Source organism: Aethalodelphis obliquidens, unplaced genomic scaffold (assembly GCF_003676395.1).
Source record: "Aethalodelphis obliquidens isolate GAN/ISIS:26980383/991018 unplaced genomic scaffold, ASM367639v1 scaffold18, whole genome shotgun sequence".
Taxonomy (NCBI): Eukaryota; Metazoa; Chordata; class Mammalia; order Artiodactyla; family Delphinidae; genus Aethalodelphis; species Aethalodelphis obliquidens.
In genome coordinates, this window is record NW_020837962.1 from 14793710 (window position 1) to 14813527 (window position 19818).

A 19818-nucleotide genomic window follows, 5' to 3' on the forward strand; every position below is an offset into this window, starting at 1 on the left:
ATGGTCTCATCCCCGTAGCTGAGGCCTCGGCTAAGATGGCACAGAGCTGGGGGTCGCCTGGCCTCTCTTTTCCCGTGACTGCCGCCTGCACCCGCTCAAACATCAGCAGTCTTTGTGGTGGCTGTTGGCTGGGCCCTGAGGCATCTGTCCTCATTCAGTGATCTGTCCTGACCTTTTTACACGGCACTCACTTCCTGGGGAGTAAATGCAAGCTCCCAGCCCTCCTAGGTCCAGGCCCGGAACTGTCGTAGTGTCTCTTCTGCCACTTCTGCTGATCAAAGCAACTCGCAAGGCCAGTCTAGATTCCAAAGGAAGGGAAACAGCATACAGGGGTGGGAGAGGTCATTCTGGTCATCTCTGCAGATGATCGACCAAGACACTCATGCCTGGAAGACAGTGGACTGGGTCCTGACTCCCAGTTGGGAAATCCATGAGGCAAGAGAAGAGCTGGGAATGACTGACTCCCAGCTCTGCAGCCCAGGGAACTCAGGGGACCTCATCCCCGTGGAACCATAAAATAAACAAACATTTAAAGTGTCTGGGGCTTCCCTGGTGGCCCAGTGGTTGAGGGTCCGCCTGCCGATGCAGGGGACGTGGGTTCGTGCCCTGGTCCGGGAAGATCCCACATGCCGCGGAGCAGCTGGGCCCGTGAGCCATGGCCGCTGGGCCTGCGCGTCTGGAGCCTGTGCTCCGCAACGGGAGAGGCCACAACAGTGAGAGGCCCGTGTACAGCAAAAAATAAAAATAAAAATAAAGGGTCTGGAAATGGTTCTAGGGACATAGAGCAAATACAGAAACATCTGAAGAAGAAACTGTGCTCAAACTCAGAACAGCAAGAGTCTGTGGGGTTTGAACCATGACCCACCCCCTCCTCCCCTCTCTCAGCTGAGCACGATGAACACTTCACTCCACATGGTTCAACCATAAACACACAGCTCCCTCTCCTCCCAGCTCCCAGCTCCCAGCTGGAGAGCCACGGAATCTTCCCAGAAGAAGCAGGATTTCAGTGTTTCTCATCCCGCCCCCAATTACCTGCTGCAGAGACCAAATTCTGGGCAAGTGCAGTCAGGAGTGGGGGCCCCCCCTCCTCTGTCCAGCCACCATTTATGGGATGGACGCTCCCCTTTGGGTCTGGTACACTGAGAATACTGCGGTCCAGGTCATCCTTGTACTGGCTTATTTGTAAAGCAGAGGTCTCATAGAAGAAGAGGCAAGTCAAGAAGACCAGAGGTGACAGCTGCACCTCCTTCACTGAGTGCCCAGCCGCTGAAAAGAAACACACCATTGTCCCCACCCCCCTGATCCAGAGCATTGGCTCAGATATTTTGCACAAGGGAAGATAAGACAGAGAGCTCCGAATCTCCACAGGAACCCACTCCTTTGGCAAGAGTGTGAGGAAGTTCAGGCCTAAGGATAACAATGAATGATGTGGTAAAAAGCAAGTAAAAGAAGCCTAGAGATAGCAGTTAAACCATAGGCTGGCCAGTTTACCAAAGAGAACCACAGAAGTAAACAGCTAAGAAGAGCTCTCCTGAAGTCTGAAAAAGATCTCAAACACTGATCTCAAAAACTATCCCTATAAAGAATCTCAAATTTAATTGGATTAGGGAGCCGACAGCAGCCGTGCAGCGGGCCCAGACCCACGCGGCCGAAGCTCCTGCAAACGGGCGCGCGCTCGCGCCACTGCGCCGGCGGCCCGAGCGATGAAGATGGTGGCGCCCTAGACGCGGTTCTACTCCAACAGCTGCTGCCTGTGCTGCCATGTCCACACCGGCACCATCCTGCTCGGCGTCTGGTACCTGATCATCAATGCCGTGGCCCTGCTGATTCTATTGAGCGCCCGCCCTGGCTGATCCAGATCATTATCGCTTTTCAAGTTCTGAACGCGGAGGTGACTTGGAGCTCATGGATGATGCCAACATGTGCATTGCTATCGCCATTTCTCTTCTCATGATCCTGATCTGTGCAAGGCTACTTCTGTTTATCAGCATCATCTTGACTTTTAAGGGTTACTTGATTAGCTGTGTTTGGAACTGCTACTGATACATCAATGGCAGGAACTCCTCCGCTGTCCTGGTTTATGTTACCAGCAATGACACTACAGTGCTGTTACCCCGTACGATGATGCCACTGTGAATGGCGCCGCCAAGGAGCCGCCACCACCTTATGTGTCTGCCTAAGCCTGGAAGTGTGGCATAGCTGGGAGCGATGGCTTGACTTTCATACATCAGAGCAATAGTTCTTTAATTTTACTTCTGAGATGAGCTCTCTGTGCCTATTTGTTGCTGAAAGGTTACAATTTAAAATTTTAGATGTTAAGTTGAAACTCTCTGTAGTTTGAAACCTACGCTTTAGCTAGAGCACCGTGATAGAGTAACTGTAGAATTCTTTCTATGGGGTTGGGGTGGGCTCCCCTAGTCTTTCCTCAGCATTGAAACTACCCAACAATCCGGTTGAACCTTTTGTCCGAGGAGTCTTGTACGTGCTGAGCCCCAGAGTTGAAGAATTTGTGACACTTTTCTCTCCATTCCCTCCTTTCTCTTTTGAAAGCGTTAAATAAAATCAAAATTATACAATGCTTTTCTTAGGCCACTCCAGTTTATAGAACAAACCCTTAGGAGAAAAGGAATGTTAATCGTGTAAGGAGTCCACATATACACATAAATAAAACAAGAATTTCCTTAGATCCTTTATGATTTAAATTCAGTGACAATTTGAGTTTGCTGCTCAAGGATTTTGTCCACGGGTTAAATTGAGACCCTTTGTCAATTGCCGGCAGTGAGGACAGTCAGTCACCACCCCGGTGGCTGCCCTTGTACACCCACGTCTGGGGTCATGGCACGGTGTGTTAGAGGGGAACCAGTTGGTACTGTGTTGTATCAGGTTCTCCCTTTCTCACAGTTTCCCATCCCCACTCAGAGCCTAGTCTGACTCAGGGAGGACATCCATCAGCTTTTGTCAAGTGGAATTGCTGATATGTATTTACCCAACAATCTGAAAAAAGGTTTTCTTCTCTCCCTGCAAGGCACATCCTACTACTTTGAATTTCTGAGTATGCCTCGTCATCTTTTAAAATGAGTGTAATACAGACTTCAGAAAAATGGGAGGTGGCGGGGGTGCTTTCCTTGCAAAATGCCCTTATCTTGACTACCTGAATTTCAAGGGACTTTTATATATTCATATGTTCAAAAGTCACAGCTCTCCTGTTTGTTCATTATTGAATATGCTGTAAATGAAGCCATTTGCAATTAAAGTGAGATTTGCCCACATCCAAAAAAAAAAAAAAAAAGTAATTGGATCAGCCTGTAGAGCAATTTACACCCCCACAGTGTGGTGGAAAGTAATAAAGCAATCAGCCAGCAATAAGTGGAACTTAAAGGCTGGTTATGGTCAGGGAAAGAGATGGTCAAAGAGAGCCTTGCTAAAATCGCAGTCATCCTAGGGTGACAGGGTGCATGGCCAAGGCCTCACTCTCCAAGGAGCAACTTCAGAGGTGTCCCACTGTGGGGGTGAGACAGAGCTCAGGAACCTGGTCCAGCTGGTCACTAAACAAACAGACAAGCAAATAACAGTAACAAGCCTGGAGGTGAGGTCAGTACCCAGAGTTGCTACAATATGTTATTTTAAATGTCCAGGTTCCAAAAAAAAAAAAAAAAAGAAAATTTAAGAGACAAAAAAAGAATGCAAAGAAACAAGAAACTGTGATTCACACACAGGAAAAAAAACAGGCAACAGAAACTGTGAGAGAGGTCACATGTTGGAGATTTAACAAAGATTTCAAAGCAGCCATTGTAAATATATCCAAAGAACTAAAAGAAACGATGCATGAAGAAGTAAAAGAAGGTGCCTCATGAAATACAGAATATCAATAAATACATAGAAATTATATATAAAGAGAACCAAATAGATATTGTGTAGCAGAAAAGCATAATGATTGAAATTAAAAATTCACTAGAGAGACTCAGAAGTTAATTTGAACTGACAAAAGAAAGAATTAGCAAATTCAGAAACAGATCAACAGATATTATGCAATGCAAAAAACAGAGAGAAAAAAAGAATGAAGAAAAATTAACAGAGCCTAAGAAACCTGCAGGAAACTATCAAGCATACCAACATATGCATAATGAGAATCCCAGAAGAGGGGACAGAGCAAAATGCAGAAAAAATATTTGAAGAAACAATGGCCCCAAACTTCCCAAATTTGATGAAAGGCATGAATTTACACATCCAAGCAGCTCAACAAATTCCAAGTAGGGTCCACACCAAAAGATACACTTTTAAGAGACAAAAACAGAGAATCTTGAGAGCAGTGGGAGAGAAATGACTCATCACATACAAGGGATCTGCAAGAGATTAACAGCAGATTTCTCACCAGAAATCATGGAGGCCAGAAGACAGTGGGATATCATATTCAAAGTGCTCAAAGGAAAAAAAAAAAAAACCTGTCAACCAAGAATCCTATTCCCAGAAGTTATCTTTCAAAAATGAAGGCAAAATGAAGACGTCACCAGACACTAAAAAACTGAGGGAAGTCATTGCTATCAGACCTCCCTATAAGAAACACTAAAGAAAGTTATTCAGGCTCAAAGCAAATGACTCCAGACAGTAATGTGAATCCATACACACAAAAAAACAAAGAGCACTGATAAAGTAACCATGTAACTATAAAAGACATTATAAATGCCTATTTCTTTTCTTCTCCTAAAAAATATAATAATATATTGCATAAAATAATATGTATATAGGTGTAGTATTTGTCCTATAACATATAGAAATGTAATATCTTGGCCAATAACAGCACAAAAGAGGTGGACAGGAGCAAAGCTTGATTGGGCTAAGGAAATGGCTCCAGATGGTAACTCAAATCCACAGGAGTAAACAAAGACAACTAGAAATGGGAAGAAAGGAGGCTAATATGACAAAAGCCATAAATATATAATAAAGTTGACCCTTGAACAACACAGGGGTTATGGGCACCAACCCCCCATACAGTTGAAAATCTGTATATAACTTTAGAGTTGGCCCTCCGTATCCATGGTCCCACATCCGTGCACTCAACCAACTGTGGATCATGTAGTACTGAAGTAAGCATGCAGTGAAAACAAAAAATCCACATATAAACAGACCCACACAGTTCAAAGCCATGTTGTTCAAGGGTCAACTGTAGTTCTTTCTTCTTTCAGCATTTTTAAAAGACATAAGGTTATATAAAGTAATAAATATAACAGTGTTTTGTTGGGTTTGCAACATATATAGATCTAATATACATATATGTAGGCATTGTTGTTATATATACCTATAAAACCAGGAAGAAAGAACAGAGCTATATAGGAGTAGCATTTCTGTGTCACACTGGAATTAAATTACTATAAATCTGAAACATATTCTGATAAGATGTGTAAGGTAAGGGGCTTCCCTGGTGGTGCAGTGGTTAAGAATCTGCCTGCTTATGCAGGGGACACAGGTTCAAGCCCTGGTCTGGGAAGATCCCACACACCGAGGAGCAACTAAGCCTGTGTGCCACAACTACTGAGCCTGGGCTCTAGAGCCCGTGAGCCACAACTACTGAGGCTGCATGCCACAACTACTGAAGCCCACGCACCTAGAGCCTGTGCTCTGCAACAACAGAAGCCACCGCGATGAGAAGCCCACACACCACAATGAAGAGTAGCCCCTACTTGCCACAACTAGAGAAAGCCCATGCAGCAACAAAGACCCAACACAGCCAAAAATAAAATAAATAAAAATAAAAATAAAAAGATGTATAATGTAAGCCCTAGAGCAACAGATAAGGGAATAAGCTGGTATGGAAAAACCTGAACGAACTTTTTGGCCAACCCAATATATAGGGGAAAAAACCCATTAAACATTCAAATCTTACATTAGAAAATATGCAACACAAAAGCAAGCAGTAAAGGAGGAATACAGGAACAAAAGATACAAACATTTAGAAAAGAATAAGTAAAATGGAAGATACAAATCCAACTTTATCAATAACATTAAATGTGAATGAATTTAACAACCCAATCAAAAAACAGAGATTTTAGACACTTCAGATTCAAAGATACAAACAGATTAAAAGTAAAAAATATAGAAATATATATATCATGCAAACAGCAACCACAAGAAAGCTGGACTGGCTATACTAATACCAGACAAAATAGATTTTAAGACCAAATAAAGTGTTACTAGATAAAAATAGGGACATTTTATAATGAAAAAGGGTATCATGAAGGTATAACAATTATAAACAATTGTAAGTATGTACCTAATAACAGATAACCAAAATACATGAAGCAAAAACTGAGGGAAATGGTGGGAGAAATAGACAACTCAGCAACAATGGTTGGACACTTTAATACCCTATTTTCAAAATGGATAGAACAACTAGGCAGAAGGTCAGCAAGAAATAGAACACTTAAACAGCACTCTAAACTAGCAGGACCTAATGGACATCTACAGACTATTCCACCCCCAAGAGAATATATATTCTTCTCAAGGGCACATGGAACATTCTTCAGGATAGGTCATATGTTAGGCCATGTCAAGTCTCAATAAATTTAAAAGGGTTAAAATCATACAAATTATGTTTCTGATCACAATAGAATGAAACTAGAAATCAATAACAGACAGAAATTTGGGGAACTCACAAATATTTGGAAATTAAATAATTCTTAAACAACCAGTGGGTCAAAGAGGAAACCACAGGGGAAACTAGAAAATTCATTGTTGAAAGAAAATGAAGGTACAACACCAAAACTTATGGGATGCAGTGAAAGCAGCACTCCCAGGGAAATTTATTGTTGTAAATGCCTACATTAAAAAAGAAGAAAGGCCTCAAATCAAGACCTGAACCCCACAAAATAAATAAATAAATAATTTCACCTTAAAAAAAAAAAAAAAAAGACCTGAACCTCTGACCTTGAGAAACTAGAAAAAGAGCAAACTCCACCTAATGCAAGAAGAAATAAGGAAATAATGAAGATTAGAGTGGAAATTAACGAAAGACAGAACAGAAAAGCAATACAAAAAATCAACAAAACCCAAAGTTGGTTCTTGAAAAGAGATCAGCAAAATTGGCAAATCTTTACCTAGACTCACCAAGAAAAAGAGAAGTAACTCAAATTGCTAGAATCAGAAATTAAACAGGGGATATTACCACCAACCTTATTGAAATAAAAAGGATTATAAAGGGATGCTATGGACAACTGGATGCTAATAAATCAGGTAACTCAGACGAAATGATGCTCAGCATCATTAGTCATCAGGGAAACGCTGATCAAAACCATAACGAGGGCTTCCCTGGTGGCGCAGTGGTTGAGAGTTCGCCTGCCGATGCAGGGGACACGGGTTCGTGCCCTGGTCCGGGAAGATCCCACATGCCGTGGAGCAGCTGGGCCCGTGAGCCATGGCCGCTGAGCCTGCGCGTCCGGAGCCTGTGCTCCACAACGGGAGAGGCCACAACAGTGAGAGGCCCGCGTACCGCAAAAAAAAAAAAAAAAAACATAATGAGACACTGCTCCACACCCACTAGGATGCTTGTAATGAAAATGTCAAATAATAACAAGTGCTGATAAAGATGTGGAAAAATCGGTACCCTCATACACTGCCAGTCAGAATGTAAAATAGTGCAGCCACGTTGGAAAACAGTCCAGAAGTTCCTCAGAAAGTTAAACATGTTACCATTTGACCCAGCAACTGCACTCCTATGTACATACCCAAGAGAAATGAAAACATATGCCACAGAAAAATTTCTACATGAATGTTCAGAGCACCGTTATTCTTAACAGTCAAACCTGTTCACACACACACACACACACACACACACACACACACAAAGCTGGACACAACTCAAATGTCTATTACTGGTGAACATACAAACGTCATATATCCACACAATAGAATATCACTGAGCTATTATTAAAAAAATAGAATGAAGTACTGAAAACGTGTTACGTGGACAAAACTTGAAAACATCATCCTAAGCGAAAGAAGCCGGTCACAAAAGACCATATTATATGCTTCCACTTACATGTGCAGAATAAGCAAATCCATAAAGACAGAAAGTAGATGAGTGATCGTTACATCCTTGGGAGGGGGATGTACAGGGTTTACTTCTGGGGGGATGAAAAGGTTCTAGAAATGCAGCGGTGATGGCTGTACTGCTCATTTACTAAATGCCTTTAAAATGGTTAAGATGGTGAATTTTGTGTCATGTGAATTTGCCACAATAGAAAAAGAGATTATGGCAGTCAGCAGTAACGACGCAGACTAAGCACATTTCTGTGTTAGTAGTACACATTCTTTTTTTTTTTTTTTTGCGGTACGTGGGCCTCTCACTGTTGTGGCCTCTCCCGTTGCAGAGCACAGGCTCCAGACGCGCAGGCTCAGCGGCCATGGCTCACGGGCCCAGCCGCTCCGCAGCATGTGGGATCTTCCCAGACCGGGGCACGAACCCGTGTCCCCTGCATCGGCAGGCGGACTCTCAACCACTGCGCCACCAGGGAAGCCCAGTAGTACACATTCTTATGTGCGACTTCATTTACCAACGTGACAACGGGGCTAAGAGTCAAAACATGCTAAAAGTTTAAGGAAGTGCTATTATTCATACAAAGCAAAATTACTTGAAGAAAGAAAAATAAAGGCACTTCTTGTGCATAAAAATGAATCGAAAGGAAGATAAAAGACGTAATTTTCTTTCAGGGAAAGAGTGGGTTCCCTTCTGAGAGGAGAGTGTGTCTCACCTCTCCCTGGGCTGACGGCTGTGAGGAGAGGTTTATGGTCACTCATTTTCTCCTGCCTCTGCTTCTGAGAAGCCATTTCCAGTTCTTTTTTTGCCAGGAGGGTCCCAGACGGGTAGAACAGGCCAGTGGTCTGTGTGCCCACATCCTTCTTAGGCCCAGCATCAGGCTTGGGCAAAGGAACATTTAGGGGCTGCCAGGCAGATGGAGGCTGTATGAGCAAGGCAGAAAACATTAAAAAAAAAAACCCTATAATATAAATTAATTAATTCTCCATTTTATCACAGAAAACAATTCTAATCAGGAGTAAAAGTATCTCCAAAACACTGTACTTTGAACTAAAAGGGGTTTTCAGGCCTTGCCTCACCTTCTTTGCTTGTTTTTCGCAGCAACTCCCAGCCTGAGCCCTGAAGCCAGCCCCACCCCTTGTCCACTGACTGTCTCAAATTCGGCAAATCAACTGATGCTCCCTGTCCTGCCGCCTGAGGCCTGGAAATCTATCCTCTCAACTCTACAATTCAGAGGAGCAGAGACTTTACTACCCATCCACACTCAACTACTGGGCACCAACATTTTCTCTGAGACACTCTCCTGCATCTGGGCCTGGGGACCTGAGAGGACCACCATGCAAGGATATGTACTTTGCACACTGCACAAAAGCATTGCATCTAAACGGGTAATATTCACATAGTGGACATTGTATGTTTGCATATTAGGACAATTTTTATGGTAAAAGAAAATGTCTAACAAAATTAGTAAACTACAGTCAATTTCCAACAGATGGCAGTCAATTGTCTTGAGAAGAAAAACACCATGTCTCATTTGCACAAAGGTGCCACCTCGGTTATTGGCAGTCCCGGGATCTGCAAGTGTTTTCATTTGGGTTAAGGAACCGTGCACTCCCTAAAAACGAATGCAAAGTTGCTGAGTGCACGTGCATTCTCTCTAACAATCATCAAGCTTCAAATTCTTCTAATGAAGAGATTTGAAGAATCTAAAGAAGAGAAGAAACCCGAAAAGTCTTTCTGTAGCTTAGACAAATTCATAAAAGTCTAACACAAAGCTGGTTACAGATTAAGTCCTTCCGAAAATAACCTTGTGAGATTTTCCTCAAATATGCCCAGTTGTTATAAGTGGCGAAAGCAATTGTACGAACCCAATATAAGTTTTCTAAAATATAAAAGAGCAGGGGGAAAGTTCTTGGTGTGCTACATAAGAAATTCACGAGACGAGAGTACATTCTATCCCATGTATTTTAAAGCTCCCTAATGACATTACATCTATTACCTTGCACACGCAGTTAGACCTCGATTTACTACAGATAAATGCAATTTACATCTTTGAATTCTGAAGAAATCACTCGAGTGTTTAAAACATAACGTGGTTGAAGGTATTTACACACCCAGTTGAAAGTCCACGAGAAAGGTCTAAGTGTTTCGGCTCTCTTCCCCTGGGTTGGCTCACAGGGTCGAGAACACAAATTCAGAGTCACAACCCCTTCCTGGGTCCAGTTCTTACTACCATGGAGGCCTCACCTCAGCAAAAGGGCCAGGTTCTCCAGCAGCTGGAGCCAAGCTGTTCTCCACACTAGGTCTTGCGAAGGACTTCACGTAAATACCACAGGAGCCACAGAATCGTGCAGATGGGTGATTGCTGGCTCCACATTTATAACAAACGGAGTAGCAAGTTGCAACGCCAGGCTAGAGGATAGAAAATACTTTTATATTTTCATGAATATCAGAGACACAATTTTCCCATACAAATTACGCCCATACCATACAATCTGCAGCCGTCCAAAGAACACATGCCCATACCATCTGACCCTGTAATTCTACCTTCTAGAATTTATCCTACAGATGGACAAATTCACAAAGAAGTATTTTCAAGACCATTCCCTGCAGGATTGTGGTTTTAGAGGAAATAACTGGAAACAGCCAGCCCTAAACGTCCAGCACCAGGGGATGGTCTAAACGCACCACGGGACATATAGACAGCAGAAAAAATAAGGAGGTTACTAACGAGATACACTGCTAGGAGCAAAGAACTGGGTCTGTGTTCATATTAAACTACCAGTTACTTATTAATGCATCGAATGGCTGAAAGAAGACCTCAGAAAGTGGGTTACAGTGATTACTTCTGGGGGTAGGAGCCGTGGGACTAGGATGGGAAGGGAGACTAACCCTTCACACAAAACCTCTTGCATTATTTACATGTGACCCTTACTCCCATAAATAATTCTGAGTGTTTCATTAAAAAGGTAAGTAGACAATTCATAAAAGAAGAAAACACCAGGGGTCAATAGATGAATGAAAAGGTTTAACCTCAAAAAATGCAGATGAAAACAGCAATGAGACACCTTCTCAATCTGAGAGAACTAATGATCTCTGTCTGCAGATTCTTAGGGAAATAGGTGCTAGGACCCAAATCCCAAGAAGCGATTTCAGCAAGGCTGTGGAAGGGAGGAGCCTGGCTCCGGGGGCCCCTGAGGCACAGAGAAGCTGTGTTAAAACCCCCACGGCGGCTCCATATCAAGCTTCCCCTGCTCTCACGTGGACGGGTGGACACAGGGCCGTACAGGCGGGTCAATACCCCAATCCCCCTCCCGATCCGGAAGAGAAGGAAGCCGCAGGCCAGTGCAAACCCCGGAAATACGGTGGTACTTCTGCCCCAAAGAGTAAAACTATGATGAGCTTCACCAGTGAATAAATTAGAACAAAGAACATGCGCTGCTTCATGGAAAGTCGAGGAAACTGGTACCTCACATATCTTGAAGCCCCCGTTACCTGGGACGCCAAAGGCAGCGTGCCCACCGCCCTCGCTGTGAGGATGTTACGAGAGAAAAAGCCTGAGGAGAGGGGGCGGCCTGAGAGGTCACGGCCGAGGCTCATCCTCTCTCCTTCGGACTCTGGTTTCCATCTGGCAATGTCAACTTACTTGCCACTCCTGACACAGGAGAAGAATTATTTTCTTTGGGGGAGGGAGTTGGGATTGTCTCATGAGACTTTCTGAGACTCTGGCAGGCGGACCTGGACTAGAATCTTTGCTCCTGCTGCTAAACCCCACGGCAGAGGTGGCACGCGGGCGCCCTGGTCGGCTCTGTTTACAGATGAGGGAAAGCGAGGCACCGAGGGGGTGAGCCCCGCGATCTGAACCCAGGTCAGCCGACTCTACGCTATAGCCGGGCTTTCATCCACGACTCCATGCAGCCCCTTCAACACAGTGGCTCCCTCACGGGGCGCTCCTGCGGCGGGATTTCACCTGGTGAAGCGCAGCGCAGTCCGCAGGAGTGCTCAGCACAGGGTCAGGCTCCCTGTGTCAGCTTCCTTCCCACTAGACCTGATTTCCTGAAGGGAAAGGACTCTCATTTCACACTTTTCCCCACAAGCACAGGACCTGGGACCTGGCACCTGGGAGCCACTCAAGTAGTTACTGAATGAATCAATCGATCAATGAATAACTGACTCCATTGATAACGGAATGTGTGCACATTATAGAAAGTGTTTACTAAGGATAATTTTTCCTCAAAGAAAACTATGCGCCCAGTGTATCCTGTTTTACTTCAGGGATTGCTCTGTTGTCCTAAAACAGACATCCTTCCAGAAAGAGGCTACCCCAGCTCCCAACACCCACAGATTCTGAGAAAGAAGACCCCTTTAGTATATACTTACCCTCGCCCCATTTATGTGCAATTAAAGGAAGACTCTTTGGGATAAAATCAAAGGAGAAACCCTTTGGAAACTTTTCCTTCAGACTTAAATTTCAATTTATCCTGCTCTTAAAGCAGGGTTTTGATACAAAACTTGCTAATCTGGGTTTCTAAATACAAAGCCTTCAGACCTTTCATTGAAATGCACAGTGATTCAGTTATACATATATACATTCATACATATATGTGTATATATATATATTCTTTCTTCTCTTAATTTCTTTAAGAGATACATACAATTGTTTAAAACATAAACCACAACATTCTTGAAGGGCTTATGATGTATAAAGGTGTAATATGTATAACTGTAACATAAAGGATGGGGGAAAGGATATGAACCTATATAGTTGCAAGATTTCTGTATTTAACCTGATGTGGTACAATAGTAACTAATTAGACTAAAAAGTTAAAAATGTATATTTTAATCACTAGGGCAACTACTAAAAAATAATGCCAAGAAATACAGCTAAAAAGTCAACAAGAGGGCTTCCCTGGTGGCGCAGTGGTTGAGAGTCCGCCTGCCGATGCAGGGGACACGGGTTCGCACCCCGGTCCGGGAAGATCCCACATGCTGCGGAGCGGCTGGGCCCGTGAGCCATGGCCGCTGAGCCTGTGCGTCCGGAGCCTGTGCTCCACAACGGGAGAGGCCACAACAGTGAGAGGCCCACGTACCGCAAAAAAAAAAAAGTCAACAAGAAAATTAAAATATAATTCTAAAAAGTATTCAAAAACCCCCAAAAGGCAAGAAAGTAGGAACAAAGGAAACAAAACAGATGGGAAAACTAAAAATCAATAATCAATAATAAAATGGTAGATCAAAAACCAAACATATCAATAATTATATTAACCTTTGATGGACAAAACATTCCACTTAAAAGGCAGAAATTATCACAATGGATTATTTTTTAAAAAAGGAAAAACAAAATTACAAAAATTTAAAAATGAAAAGGAAAAACAACTATATGGAAGCCAGAGACAAGGTCCAACTATATAGGCTGAAAGTAAATACAAAGATAAAAATATTCCATGTAAACAATAAAAAGGAAGGCTGGAGTGGCTCTGTATCAATATAGGCTGAAACAAGTTTAGGGGAAAAAATGTATTACAAGAGATAGAGAGGGAAATTTCATAATGATAAAGGTTAGATTCACCAGGAAGACATAACAATAAAAAATGTTTATGTGCTTAACAAAATACATGATGCAAAAAGTGACAGAATTAAAGATAGAAGTAAACAATTCCAGAATCATTGTTGGAGGTTTTCTCAGCATTTATCAGAACAATTAGAATATGATCAGCAAAGACATATAAGATCTGTGCAACATTACACTTTGACTTCAGTGATATTTATAGAATACCCACAATGACGGAACACACTTTTGAGTGCAGCTGGTATGTTTTCCAGGTTAGATTATATACTGGGCCATAAAACAATTTTCATTGACTGAAAATAACTCAAATCATAGAGGGTATGTTCTCTGACTATAATGGAATAAAATTATAAATGAGTAACAATAAGATAAGGGAAACCCCATATATTTGGAAATTAAACAACCAACCTCTAAATAAATCATAGGCCAAAGGAGAAATCACAAGGGATGTTAGAAAATATACTTTAATAAAATTTTAATAAAACTAAACTGAATTATAATAAAAATACAACTTACATAAATTTGTGGAATATTGCTAAAGAAGTTCTTAGAGATAAATTTGTAGTCTCTTTTTAAAAAGAAGAAAAATTTTAAATCAAAGATTTGAATTCTCACCTTAAGAAATCAGAAAGAGAATATTAAATAAAATCTAAAACAAAGAGAATAAAGGAAACAATAAAGAGCAAAATTCCAAAAAACGAAACCAAAAAATAGAGAAAGTCAATGAACCAGAAGCTAGTTCTCTGAAAAGATCAATAAAAGTTTTAAGTCTCTATGGGACTTTCCTGGTGGTGCAGTGGTTAAGAATCCACCTGCCAATGCAGGGGACACGGGTTCGAGCTCTGGTCTGGGAAGATCCCACATGCCAAGGAGCCACATGCCCATGTGCCACAACTACTGAACCTGTGCTCTAGAGCTCGCGAGCCACAACTACTGAGCCCGTGTGCCACAACTACTGAAGCCTGTGCACCTAGAACCCGTGCTCCACAGCAAGAGAAGCCACCACAACGAGAAGCCCACGCACTGCAACGAAGAGTAGCCCCCCTCGCCGCAACTAGAGAAAGCCCACATGCAACAAAGACCCAACACAGCTAAAAATAAATAAATAAATAAAATTAAAAAAAATTATAAGTCTCTAGCTGGAGAGAGAGACTGAGAAAAAGAGAGAAAAGGCGGGAGAAAGGATGAGAGAGAGAGAGGAAACTGAGAACACAAATTACAAACATCTGGAACGAAAGAGGCGGTCGCACTACAGATCCTACAGACATTAAAATGGTAAAGAGGGGAAGTCATGAAAAAAACGCCTGATAATACCAAGTGTTGGTGACAATGCAGAGAAACTGGAACCTCCATATCTCACTGGTAGGAATGTAAAACAGTATAGACACTTTGGGAAAAAAGTACGGCAACATCTTATAAAATTAAAGAGGAACTTAGATGGAACCAGCAATCCCAGTCCTATGTATTGACCCAAGAGAAATGAAAACTACGTCCACACACAGACTTGCATGTGGAATGTTCACAGCAGCATTATTCATAATAACCTGAAACTGGAAACAACCCAAGTGCCTGTTAACTGGTGAATGGATGAATTCGTTATATTATATCCATAAGGTGGAATAGTACTCAATTATCAAAAGTTTTAAAAAATTAATACATACATGAATGAACCTCAAAACACTATGGTAAATGAAGGAAATCAAACACGCGCACACAAGAGCTACATACTTCCTTAAAAGGCAATGCCACAGTGTCCAAAGGGATGAGTATTTTCTGGGGCTGGTGATTATGGGAGGGGCTCAGCTGCCAAAGAACATGAGGGAACTTTTTACGGTAACGGGATTGTTCTGTATCTTTATGGTGGTGGTGGTTTAAATGACTGTATATAACTACCAACAGTCATTAACCTGTAAAATTAAAATAGGTGAGTTTTATTGCTTATAAATAATACCTCTATAAAACTTGGAACAAAAAGAGTTCCTTTAAATCAGCTAGTCTTAGACTGTCAGTAATTAGACAAAGCATTAACAGATACCTTGGGGAATTCCCTGGCCATCTAGTGGTTAATGCTCTGTGCTTCCACAGCAGGGGTGCACGGGTCCGATCCCTTGTCGGGAACTAAGATCCCACAAGCCACGTGGTGTGGCCAATTAAAAAAAAAAAAAAGATATCTTGGCCAACCTTCCTGTTAAGGGGTGAATTGTTGTAAATCAACAATTAAAAAGAAAAATTTAAATAAAAGCAGAGAAAAGAAGTTACAAGTATATGAAAAACAAAGATTTTTTTAAAGGTAAATTGTATCTCCTCCAAAGAGGAGTCCTAACCCCAGCACCTAGGGTTAAATTTTTTCTTAAAAAAATATGACCTTATTTGGAAATAGGATCTTTACAGAGGTAATCAAGTTATTATAAAATGAGGTCATTAGGGGGGCCCTCATCCAGTATAACTGGTGTCCTTATAAAAAAGGGAGACAGAGAGATACACACCCAGAGGGAAGAGGGTGTAAGTCATACAGGGAGAAGGTGGCCAGGTGACTGGGGTGATGCACTCCACAGGGAGCTGGAGAGAGTTCCTTCCCTAGAGCGTCATGGACAACAGGGCTCTGGCAGCATCTTGATTCTGGACTTCAGGTGCCCAAAACTGTGAGAAAATGAAATTCTGCTGTTTCCAGCCACTCGGTTTGCGGTACTTTGTGTTGGCGGCCCCGGGATCGCAACCCCCTGCCTGCTGACACTAACGTGCTGACTACACTGACCATCACATGCTTGTCCAGCTTCCCAAGTAATTGCTCCGAGATGAGAAGCCCCCAAACAGAGAGAAATATTATACAACGCCCCCAAGGAAGCAAGTATTTTTCTTCTAAATTGGCTAGTAAACGCCGACTTCTTCATGGGATTGTTAGGCCAGGGCAAGAGCCACCAGGAAGTAATTTTAAACTTCATCAGAACATTTTATAAACATAAAACAGATCAGCTACACGGAACCTATTCACTATATTTAAATTCCTTCATTTTAAACACTCAAGTTAGGCTGGCAGGAAACCCAGTGATGGGTGCCCACCATGCTCTCAATTTCAAAACACAGCAGGCACACTGTGGAATTGAGTCTCTTTTTGGTTAAAGCCTCATTTCACTTGAGTGCTGAAAACTCACTGATTTTTGTTTAAAATACTACCTATAGTTGTTACCAGCACTTGTATTTTGCAACTTGCTTTCCTAGGATCGGGAATTTGGGACTTGACATGCAGTATAAAATCAGTATGTGTACATTTTGCTTATTGATATGCTGTGATCTGAGGGAATCTGGAATGTTTTACCAAGATAAAGCTTAAATTTTTTCTTAAAAAAAACAAAACAAAACAAAAACAAAAAAACACAGCAGGCACAGTCCACACAGACGTGCCTGCCCGTGAGTGAAATGTGAACGGCCCCTACCCCACTGGCTGCCGCCAGCCTTCCATGCAGTCACTAAACGAAATTGTAAGAAATTGCCAACTTGATTGAATCACCCTGAAGACTTTGAAAACAGTTTTGTACTGGTGAACGTAGAAATGTTGCTTTCACTTTACCGTGAGCAGCTTCTTTTGGTCTCTCCCCTCTCCTCCCCTACAAACTTCCTCTCCCCTCTGCAGACTATATTTCTTATCACTAACACTGAACATTTATCAGCCATTAAAATACAGGACTGGCACATGCAATCAACCTACCTCTTGTGATGAAGACAGGGGCCCCTCACAGGTGACACAGTATCTCAGGTGAGCAGGGTTCCCTGTGCCGCAGGTGCGGCAGATCGCTTTCTCCTTGAAAACAGAGAATGAGAAATACATGTTTCCACGGAGGCTCTCTCATTTCTTCACAGATAAATGTATTCATTTTTCCTGCCAATTCATCTGCATAGTATAGCATACTAGGACTAAAGGGTGTTAATAAGGTGGAATAATATAAGAGGTACATTATCTACCACCATGATGACTAGCAGTCAGATATTCTGATGATTTCATGATCTAAAACTTATCTTTCAAAATAATTTACATGGAACACAAGTTTGAACACACACACACACACCATGCAAAAAGGGAAACCATATGTAGCTGTGCTGATTTGAAGTGGCATCTGTAGGTTGATTCAAGTTTAAGGTTTTATTTCAAGGCATGATACTCTGAAAGCCATGAAAGCCAGAATTGAGAAGTTTCATATTTATTTAATGACGCTGTCTATTTCTTTCTTATTCAGTATTTAGTATGTAAATTCTTTAAGTCCAAGAAATCAAAGTACTGTTCAAAAAAAAAAGAAAGAGAGCTTCCCTGGTGGCGCAGTGGTTGAGAGTCCGCCTGCCAATGCAGGGGACATGGGTTCGTGCCCCGGTCCGGGAGGATCCCACATGCCGCGGAGTGGCTGGGCCCGTGAGCCATGGCTGCTGAGCCTGCGCGTCCGGAGCCTGTGCTCCGCAACGGGAGAGGCCACAACACTGAGAGGCACACGTACCGCAAAAACAAAAAAAAAAAAAAAAAGAAATAGGTGTTCCTTTGAGCAAACAGCTGTGCAAGGAAATCATTAAGCAGTCTTTCCAGCCGATCAGCCAGCTAGAGGCCCTATACTAACACCCAGACCCTGAAATTGGATTTAGGAATTATTACAACATAAAGTGTCAGACAAATGAACATAGTTTTGAAAGAAACAAACCCCAAAATGAAAAAACTGAAAGAGAGTACTCATTTGGCCTTAGGAAGGCAAAGTGACTATGTTGCACTGCTTCTGAGTTATCATTTTTTTCATTGTGGAAACTGTGCTACTTGGTGGGCTCCGTCTCCTGGCTTCAACAATAAACAGGAAGGCCCAAGACCAGCAAAAGAGTATACGTTTACAAGTAACCTAGTTCTTGGCCTAGGGTCTACCCACGGGGCTTTATATTAAATATGAATTTAGATTTGCTCTGTAGTTTCTCACTTAGAAATGGAAAAGTAAAAAGACCATCTTAGAAAATGGGTCATAAGTTCAACCTTCTGAGTCAGGAACCTGGGGATAAGCTGCAATACAGAAAACAACAAGAGAAAAAGAAAAGATGGTTAACACAGCCTAGCCAGAGTTCGGCCATGGGAGGTTGGTAACTAACATCTGTTTAGTCACTGGACTATTCTGCAGAATTCCCCTGTCCTTTCCAAGTCATCCTCAAGTCCCACTTACGTAAAAGAACCCAAGGTCTTCCTAGGAGCCAGAGCCAGCTCGGGAAACCACAGTTCCCAGCCCAGAGAACGCCTCAAGGGCAGAGGCCAACTCACTGCTCCTCAAAATGGCAGAGAACCGTAGACTTGCTGTCCGTGGGTCCTGACACCTCCCGGTTCCAGCTTTCTCCCCAGTTGCTTAAGGTCCCCAAAGCATAATCTGCAATCATCAGAGCTTTTCTGTGAGATTTAAGGCAGTGATCTTCCTGATCTGGTAGAATCCACTGAGAAGTGAAACACATTTCCTGCCCCTCAGTTAAAATACAGTGAGATCAAATGAAAATAATCCATCTGTTTGCTGCAAGAAATACTCTAGAAAGAGAAAACTATAAACTAAGTAAAACTGCTTACTTATTAAGTCCAATGGCCCTCAACTTGTAGGACCCACAATCTAAAACTAGTATGTCCTGGGACTTCCCTGGTGGCTCAGCAGATAAGACTCCACACACCCAATGCAGGAGGCCCAGGTTCGATCCCTGGTCAGGGAACTAGATCCCACATGCATGCCGCAACTAAGACTTCGCATGCCGCAACTAAGACTTTGCATACCACAACTAAGGAGCCCACGTGCTGCAACTAAGATCTGGTGCAACCCAATAAATAAGTAAATATAAAAATAAATAAATGGGTAAACTTTTAAAAAATAAAAAAATAAATAGAACTAGTATGTCCTCCATACCTGCCATTTGTGTACGTGTGTGTGTCTGTGTGTGTGTGGTGAGAGCACCTGGAATCTACTCTCTTAGCAAATTTCCAGTATACAAAGATGGATATGTTAATTAGCTTGACTGAAGTAATCATTTCACTCTGTATATGTATATCAAAGCATCACCACCGGGGCTTCCCTGGTGGCGCAGTGGTTGAGAGTCCGCCTGCCGATGCAGGGGACACGGGTTCGTGCCCCGGTCCGGGAAGATTCCACATGCCACAGAGCGGCTGGGCCCATAAGCCATGGCCGCTGGGTCTGTGCGTCCGGAGCCTGTGCTCTGCAGAGGGAGA

General features: G+C 42.5%; 1 protein-coding gene across 8 annotated transcripts in view; it reads right to left on the reverse strand.

The window, feature by feature from the left end:
- Positions 1-19818, reverse strand: part of DZANK1 (double zinc ribbon and ankyrin repeat domains 1) — a 74523-nt gene that overhangs the window by 17291 nt on the left and 37414 nt on the right. For all 8 annotated transcript variants that reach the window (XM_027118266.1, XM_027118265.1, XM_027118264.1 and 5 more), the window contains exons 10-12: positions 17305-17397; positions 10277-10441; positions 8745-8952 (exon numbers count right to left, since the gene is read on the reverse strand). In XM_027118266.1, coding sequence (XP_026974067.1) covers positions 8745-8952; positions 10277-10441; positions 17305-17397 — 466 coding nt within the window. The remainder of the gene's footprint in view (positions 1-8744; positions 8953-10276; positions 10442-17304; positions 17398-19818) is intronic.